We start from the raw sequence: 9173 nt of genomic DNA, 5'->3' as shown, positions 1-9173 counted from the left end.
TGATATGTTAATGTTAAAAATAATTTTTTAAAAAAATTATTAACACATTTCTAATAAAAAAACATTTAAAAATACAATTATTACTATACTTTCAATCATCCCTAAATCAAAGATACAGTGGAATATTGGAATGAGTAGATGGTGATTATCATTCATTAATATTTATAAAGATAAAATGTGCTGGGTCCTGAATTAGTCAAGGCACAAGGGATGCCTGTCTCTGATTTGTTTAATTCATATAGATTTTAAAGAAAATTGGAGATACAAAATATGTTAGATTTCATCCGAATCAAGGTTAGTATTTGTCAGTGATACACATATTCACGTGAAAATCATGTTTGTATGCCAAATACTATTTTTAATTGGTATAAAAACCTAATTTTACTTAAAATAATTTTTGTGTTTTTTTCTCCAGAAAACTATGTATGCCCAATAAATTAGATAGAAATTACTTAATATCTAAAACATTTTACCATGTTTATAATCTGCAAAGTTTAAACTTGAAGTGCATTTACCTCTGGTGATGGCGGCGGGTAATACAATGACAAAGGTGATAGTGTGTGCTCGGGTGTGGTTGATTTTTTAAAAAAATATATTTTTTTTAAAGTATAAATTACATTTTATAAAAATAAAAAAATGTTTTTTATGTGAGTTTTATTTTAAAAAATCAATTATATCTCTATCCCAAACACCCTTACATCTCACTCTCCATTTTAAAACCTGTTTATTTTTATGTTTTAAAAATAATTTAATATTTTTTTACTATAAATTATTTTTATATTTTTTTTGATGTATTGATATAAAAATTAATTTTTTTAAATAAAAAATATTATTATAATATATTTAAAAATAAAAAATATTTTAAAAAATCTAAAAATAGCATTGGGAGTCCATATGGATCCCTAGACATGTCAACAGAACATCTCTCAATGGCGATATAATCCTTTGGAGGGTTGACACGCTGGGGTCTACTGGGTTGAAATATCACCAAGAGGCAAGTGTTTGTGGCCTCCTTCTACATCCTGCCGACAGCTTGATTCTTTTTTATTGTTTTTCAACGAGAAAATGCTCTCGCCCTTCATAGTTCATGCATACCAATATTGAATTAAAGGGGCGAAAGTGAATTAAAGTCGCTCAACATCCTCTTTCAAATAATTGCTGATATTTACCTAATTATCCCAGTTAAAAGAAAAAAATATATACAATACCGAGATATAGAATTTCAATTAATCAAGTAGGAAATGATTTAAGTATTTTAACACAATTTCAAAAATATTTTTTAAAAACTATTGCTCCTTCCCTCTCTGTGTTTATTTTTAAATATTTTATGTTTTAATATGTATTAAAAAATTAGATTTTAAAACAGGAAAAGAAACAGAAAAGAAAAAAACTGGCCCAGACTGGCTGACGTGGCTTTCGAGGACCTGGCCAGGGTTTCTCAGCTCCGAAAGTACACGACAAACTCGCCTCCGTGTTTCACACAGTTGCAATCCCCTAATGATAGTTGTTCTAGCACTGTCTCCGTACAAACAGTTTCACGGAATTTGTGTCGAGCTCTGTTTTTTCTAGTTTTACATGTCTATCGTGAAGAATACCAAGGGGCAAGGGCAATGAGCAACCATGACTGAAAATAAATTTCTAGTTGGATAAAATATGCTCTTCGAATATCTTATTTTGTTAAAAAAAACAATGAATAAATAAAATAAACACTCGCCATGGTCATGCTTACGCTCTTTAATTTTTTAGTATATATTTAAATTATTTTTTTAGTTGGAAATATATTAAAATAATAATTTTTTATTTTTTAAAATTTAATTTTAACATCGATACATAAAAATAATAAAATAATTATTTTAAAAAATCTCAAAAATACATTTTAAATAAGTTTCACTTAAAAACCTTTGACCCACTTTTTTTCCATTTAACCAACCGAATATAAAATCCGGAGAACAAGAGAGCTCACACCAGAAACAATGTGCCTGCTCGTACATTAACACAACTCACCCGCTGATAGTTTGCTTTTTTGGAGAGAGAGAGAGAGAGAGAGAGAGAGATACACAAAAAATAAAAAAGTGAGCTAAGGACGTCCCTCATAAGAAACTCCGCTTAAAATTTCCTTCTCTTTCTGTTAAATACACTTTCGATTTTGCTTTTAAAATACGATCAAACGCCACCAACAACTACCTTTTTTTTTTTGGTTCTTTCATTTTCCTCGCCTTCTGCTCCCTCTCAAAAGCCGCAAACCAAGCCTTGGTTTAGTAGTAGGGTTCTTGAGCGAAAGAGCTTGGTGTTGCACTCAGTACAAATGGCTTTCTCTTGTCTTCTCAGATCTACGCCCGCCGCTCCTCTTGTTGAAGCTTCCCGCTCAGACTTCTCTCCTTCACCGTCCGATCGATTCAAGGTATCTGCTCTTTTTTCTCCTATCAACTCTTTCTTTTTGAAAGTCCGTTACTCGCACTTTGTTTGAGCTTGATTTGGGTCTTTGGTTGTTGAGAGAAAAAAAAAGTAGTGTGAAAACTAGATATTGAAAAAAAAGTAGTGTGAAAACTAGATATTGAAATTGTTATTCATGAAAAAATAAAATAAATATGGAAATTGCCTGACTTGGAAGTTAAATCTGCAAATAACGAGAGATATAAGATAGATAGTAGTGTATGCATGATTCTTTTTTATTTATCTGATTTCAGTTATACTGGTTTTGAGTTACTTATATCTGTTTGGTTGGCGAGAAAACTGAGGAAAATGAAACAGAAGCTTGTTTTAAAACAAACTGTTCATAAAAAAAAGAGAGGTGATATCAGATCGGTATTATCATCAATTATTATTAAACCCTGTGCTTCTTTAGCTTATAGCTCTTATATTTTGAGTTTATTTAGTTTTAATAATTTCTAATCGTTATAAAGAATGCATTAATGTTCATATATAGACTAAGCTTTTGACAATGTGTCTGTCTATAGCTGATGAGTGGTGTGAAGTGCCAGTTACTACTTAGAGATGTATGTAACTTTGGCCATTTGTAGTTTTAATCTTTCCTATTCTCCTTGTAATCTCAGGTGTCTAGCGTTAGTTTTAACTCTTTGAAGAGCATTTCTGGCACTTCAATTCCAACAGGGTCATCTTCCTTACAGTTGAGTGCTGAAGAATTTGATATTAAAATCTCCACACATATATATATAGGTACATGGGCACCAGCATGCCTTTTCTTTAAACTAATTCTGAAACATTTTGAACTACTCAGGACATGCAGTGGAAGGAGCATCCAACCCATCAAGGCCACAGCTACCGAAATGCCTCCCACAGTTTTAAGTGAGAAGCCACTGTTTTGTATTCAGTGTTCTCTTATTTTTGAATGGGCAGGACGGACTAGGGAGGTGTATTTACTGATATACTGGTTTCAATTGTTTTTATTTTAAATAGAATCGCGGGCTGATGGAAAGACGAAGATTGGAATCAATGGTATGTTTTCTCATGATTAAATTTTATTTTTGCTCTTTTTTGCTTATTTATTGTTGGATGCTACATGGATGACAATATATCTTGAAGTGTAACAGACATTCTTTGGAACATAAACAAAAATTCTCAAATACTAATAGAAGTCTACAATGGTACAGGTTTTGGTCGTATTGGTAGATTGGTTTTGCGAGTAGCAACTTTCAGGGATGATATTGATGTGGTGGCAGTGAACGATCCTTTCATTGATGCTAACTACATGGTAAAGGATTCATGATTAGATTTCTTTATTGTAAGTCAAGTTTTGAAGATATGGTTGGATGGACAACGTTTACTCCTCAGCTTCTTTTGTGTGATTCATTTTTGTGGCTGCTTTTGTTTTTCATGTTAGCCGCTTTTGTTATGTCATAAGAGCAGGCCTGGGTGAACCCCACCGTGAACCCTTTTATTGGCCATCCCTGGTATTTATCCCAAAAATTGTTTGGTATCTCTGGACTATTGCACTGCACATGTTTAGGGGTTAGTCAGGTACTCAGAGAGCCTCGAGATCCTGGCACCTTGTTAGCAAAGGAAAAATGAAGACCAAAGAAGCCTTAATTCTTACCTGGATTGTTTTTACTTTCATCGGCATGTGTATGATGGCTTAGTGTGTCATTGAACTATGTTATTAGACCAGTACTGTTATTGGAAACAGAGTGATTTTCTTGAAATCACTTGCTTGATTTTCTCCACTGTGTTTAGAATGTGGTGTAAAAATATTTGCTTTCACAATTACTGCATTGATATCCATTGAATTATAGTATTAGACCAGTGCTGTTATTGGAAACAAAGTAATTTTCTTGAAACCACTTAAGTGGGGCTTCACTTGATTTTTTTCCTCCGTGTTTAGAATGTGGTGTAAAAATATATCCTTTCACCTGTTCTAAACCAATATCCATTCACAAGTATGGTACTAACATCCAATCACAAGTATTGTTGTCTTTCAGATGTTTAATGAAAATCAATGATATTATTACTGCAAATTTGTTTGAACTTGTCAAATTATGTCCAGTAGTTCATTTCCCTGAAAGAAAAACTGGGGGGAAGTCTTATAGTTCGTGGAATGCTTATGGAGTTGGTACATGATGTTGCAAGTCATTTTGGAAATAGAAGGTGGTGTTTGATTTGTAATTCCTTTTATGTTTTTCAAGCAGCATGGATCAAGATCTGATTTTTTTTGGTGATCTTCACATAGATGCATGGAATCAGGAGCTAGCATATTGCTCATGCAAATGTTTTGCTGGTGCCTTTCATTTCCATTTTCATTCACAAAATACAAACTCTCTCAACACCTCATGCATTTTTAGATGCATGAGTTCCTTTTCATGATCCTGGAGTCAATCTAATTGGCTCTGCAGCATGGTTGAAAAGCCACCAACACCATATAGATAACTTCACAAGATCTCTTTTCTCATGCTCTGATGATATTGCTTTTATTATATCAACATCTATGAAATCATACTGTTGTTCCATTTCAGCAGGCGTTTTTTGCATGGCAATTGGTTATGTAGAGGGCTATGGCGTGTTGGCTTTTGTAACTTGGATGCCATAGCATTGTCCTGGTCTTGTGGTTCCCAAGTCTTAGAATTAGCTGCCAGATCATTAAAACTGAATAGAAATTTATGATATAATTGATCATATAGATGTATAGGATCTAGTGTATCCTCGTATTGCATGAATACTTGAACAATTTGAATATGAATTAAAAGAGGCAAGCCTTTTGCTGTATATTAATTTAGCTATAGCTATTTAATAACGTGGAAAATGGTGTGTTTTGGGAAAAAGGGGGGGCGGGGGTGCAGGGGAAAATCTTTTTTACTGGAAGCTTCCTTAATTTGCCAAAAAAATTGTTTATAATTAACTTGCTTTTTTGCCCTTCACATATCCAGGCTTACATGTTTAAATATGATTCTACTCATGGCGTTTTCAGTGGAACCATCAAGGTCTTAGATGATTCCAACTTGGAAATCAATGGGAAGCAAATCAAAATTACAAGCAAAAGGTACTGCTTCTGGGGATTTATTTTTGCGCTCATATCTGTACAGGACCTGAAATATGTGTTGGCTTACTGTAACTTATTTCTTAGCATCTTGAATCAATTGTCAACATGAATCTCGATAGAGGTTTTATTGCAATATTAGCACTTTGATCTAACGTTTAAACTCATATATCCAGGGATCCCACAGAGATCCCTTGGGGTGATTTTGGGGCCGAGTATGTGGTTGAATCATCTGGTATTTTCACTACAGTTGAGAAGGCTGCAGCTCACATGAAGGTTGGTATTAACTGTTATTGCCCTTAATTTCTCCTAGTCTCTGCTCTCTCTGTCTCTCTGATATCAAGATCCATGCACGACAAATTGAGCTCTTTGTGACATTGCTCTGCAGGGTGGTGCGAAGAAAGTGGTCATATCAGCTCCCTCAGCTGATGCTCCGATGTTTGTAGTTGGAGTAAATGAGAAGACATACAAGCCAAACATGGACATTGTTTCCAATGCAAGTTGCACTACCAATTGCCTTGCTCCTCTTGCTAAGGTCTGATCTCATTTTGAAGTTTCAAGGTTTATTACTCCTTTTCTGTTCTACCGGTCACTTGTTGGGAAAACCTCACTTGCAGTTTTTCCCCTGTATTTCTTTACACGATACTCTTGCAGATCCAATCAGTTTGTGCAATTTTTATTTCTTTTTGCTTGTAAATATATAAGCAACTCCTTTACCTCTTTAACATCCCTTAATTTCTTGTAAATTCATTTCTCAGGTTGTTCATGAGGAATTTGGTATCATTGAAGGTTTAATGACAACTGTCCATGCAACCACAGGTCTGTCTCCCATGCATATTCCTGCATTCATGGGGTTTTTGTTCAGCACATTGTCTTGCATAGGTGTGTAACGAATTTTTTTTTCCAGCAACTCAAAAGACTGTAGATGGTCCATCAAGGAAGGATTGGCGTGGTGGCCGAGGAGCAGCACAAAATATCATTCCCAGTTCCACTGGCGCTGCAAAGGTATGGAATTGAATATACAAACTTGAGATTTTGTCCAACTTAAGTTGTTTGGCAAAAAGGCATATAAACATGTTTTTTGGTATTGTAGGCTGTTGGAAAAGTTCTTCCAGAACTTAACGGAAAACTTACTGGAATGGCCTTCCGTGTCCCAACACCTAATGTTTCTGTCGTGGACTTAACTTGTCGACTTGAGAAGAGTGCATCATATGAAGATGTCAAGGCAGCTATTAAGTAAATCTGCTAGTTTTTATCTTCACATATTTTTCTGAATTTTGGTTTGGGGTTGGGCCAGAATGGAGGGCTTTGATAGTTTGCTGGTTATAGTTTAGTGGCAACAACTGAGTTAAAATTGTGATTTTCAAATCCAGGTACGCATCGGAGGGCCCACTTAAGGGCATTCTTGGGTATACTGACGATGATGTTGTCTCCAGTGATTTTCTTGGTGACTCAAGGTAAATCTCCCTTCCTTTAGTTGTCCCTCTGCGTGTGTGTGCGTGCGTGCTGGGTTGCTTCATTTTGAACAACTATTGATATCATTAATAGGTAGGGTTTCTTTTCTGATCCTAGCAGTGTCAAGTTCCTCTGGCCAACTCATTTCTGTTTGAAAATATCGTTGCTGTTTTAATCATTTGTTAAGAATGCTTGGTTTATGATTTCTATTGATTGCACTTTTCAACAAATTTTATAATGCCACGCTCATGTATCCTGGAAAACTTCAGATATCATGTTAATTGACACCCTACTGTGCTGCTACTTTTTGGCCTATAATTGCCTACTCTGGCTTTCCACGACCTGTGCCTTTTCTATCTTTTATCTGATCTTCCAGTGGCGCTGATCTGATTTAAGGAAAGATGAAATGAAATCAAATAAAGAGCAGAACGTAGTATTAGATGAGATTGAAGCTGGAATACAATTGCATGGATATTGGAGGGTCTGAAGAAAAACCTCTTCAACTACCTCATACAGTCTTAGTCCTTCAAATATTAGAAGTTTCATGCTAGTCACATGTCTATGATTTAAAAACTAAAAACATAACTGCTGAATGTGAACTATAATGAGGTAAGACAAACTTCTTAGCTAATTAACCAAATTTCCTTCTGTGTTCTAACGCACTGGTTTCATTCCAGGTCAAGCATATTTGATGCCAAAGCTGGTATAGGATTGAGTACTTCCTTCATGAAGCTTGTTTCTTGGTACGACAACGAGTGGGGTTACAGGTATAGCATCTTTCTTTTACTGGATGTATTTACTGGATGTAAATTGTGGTTGGTTTTACAGTAATGATGAATGACAACCTGGATTGCTCTTTTTTACAGCAACCGAGTGCTGGACCTTATCGAGCACATGGCGTTGGTGGCAGCACATAATTAAAGAAATACCGCGAGAGGTTTACTGCATTAGCTGACGCTACAATTTTAGCGAATGCTTCAAGCTTCTATGAAAGTGTAGTTACGAATTTGATAAGTGATTTGGTTTTTGTTTTGTCTTTTTGGCTCTTCTTCTCATGTGAAATTTGGACATGCATCTCTGAAATAATGTTACATTCAACGTGTATGCGGTCAATCTAGAAATATACCTCTGGAGTGCCTAATGATAGGATAAAAATGAGGATCAAGTTCCTTTCATCAATCCTCTGTTTTGTGCTGCTGGCGGCATGAATGGGTTAAAAAGCATTTGAATCTGGTAGAAATGTCGCTTTGGGCTTTCTCTATGGGCTACTTGCCTCCCTCCCTCACAAGCAACAGAAGGTATTTCGGTGTGAGCTCTGCGCTGGCTTGTAGCGATTTTTCTTATTTGGGCTGGTTCTGGTAGGGAGACATGGACTTCAGATTAATTGAGTAATCATGCCCTGATTAACTCAGGGATGGCTTTCTTCTTTCCCAAAACCTTCACTAGTCCATCATAATTTCAAACTTGGGAGTTTGAAATTTAATAAGGTGATTATAATTATAGTTTTGGATAATCTACATGTAGTATATCCTTTGACTTTCAAAATTTGATCAAATGGAACCCTCTTAGAATAGTTCGTTGGGATTAAATCTCTCTCTAATTAAAAGGTTCAAATGATACCATGTATACCATTTATATTTCAAAATAAAAATAAAACAAGATTAGAATTTTTATTTTTTTTTATTGAGAAAAAAAGAAACAAAATAATTTAAAATTAGAAAAAAGAAGATTAAAGTAGACAGACCAAAACATATTTAAACCTTAAAACTAAAAAAACCTAATTTTCGAAGGAAAACAACCTTTAAACTTTTGTATTGCTTTAAGAGTATAATCATCAACTAACAAAACAACAATATATTTAATAAAATCAAATAATTTAAACACTCGGACATTGTGAGTGCTTTACTCGAAAAAAAACAACAGTAACTTTTGTTGCTCCCCTGCCCTCCCCTCCCTAACCCTCGCTTTCTCTGTTTGTCTCGGCTTGCACCTTACTTGGCCAACCATTGGGCTCCACTGCAGTGGCGTATTACATGCCCTCCGTTTGCCTTGACTTGCTTGTTTCGTGACTTCATGTATTTATACATGCATTTCTTTGAATTTGTTTTTAAATATATTATATTATTGGTGTAAAAATCAGAGTTATTATTGGCTAGTTACGAGTTGGCTATTGTGTTATGTGAAGGTTATTGTACAGTTTTTATAATAAAATATAATATCTACTTTGCAT

General features: G+C 34.8%; 1 protein-coding gene across 1 annotated transcript; it reads left to right on the top strand.

The window, feature by feature from the left end:
- The first annotated feature begins 2062 nt into the window (after positions 1–2062).
- On the top strand, positions 2063–8122 carry LOC133697780 (glyceraldehyde-3-phosphate dehydrogenase GAPCP2, chloroplastic-like). The gene is made up of 14 exons (XM_062120549.1): positions 2063–2401; positions 3054–3127; positions 3239–3306; positions 3418–3456; positions 3612–3712; positions 5379–5491; positions 5665–5764; positions 5877–6023; positions 6247–6307; positions 6396–6493; positions 6582–6724; positions 6862–6945; positions 7621–7710; positions 7810–8122. Exons 1-14 carry the CDS (start codon positions 2306–2308, stop codon positions 7862–7864), a joined length of 1269 nt encoding a protein of 422 aa, XP_061976533.1. The 5' UTR covers positions 2063–2305; the 3' UTR covers positions 7865–8122.
- Positions 8123–9173: the final 1051 nt, after the last annotated feature.

The sequence above is a fragment of the Populus nigra genome, chromosome 6 (assembly GCF_951802175.1).
Source record: "Populus nigra chromosome 6, ddPopNigr1.1, whole genome shotgun sequence".
In the NCBI taxonomy this organism is placed as follows: Eukaryota; Viridiplantae; Streptophyta; class Magnoliopsida; order Malpighiales; family Salicaceae; genus Populus; species Populus nigra.
The sequence above is the reverse complement of the archived record's forward strand: the minus strand, read 5'-3'. Positions and strand labels throughout refer to the sequence as shown.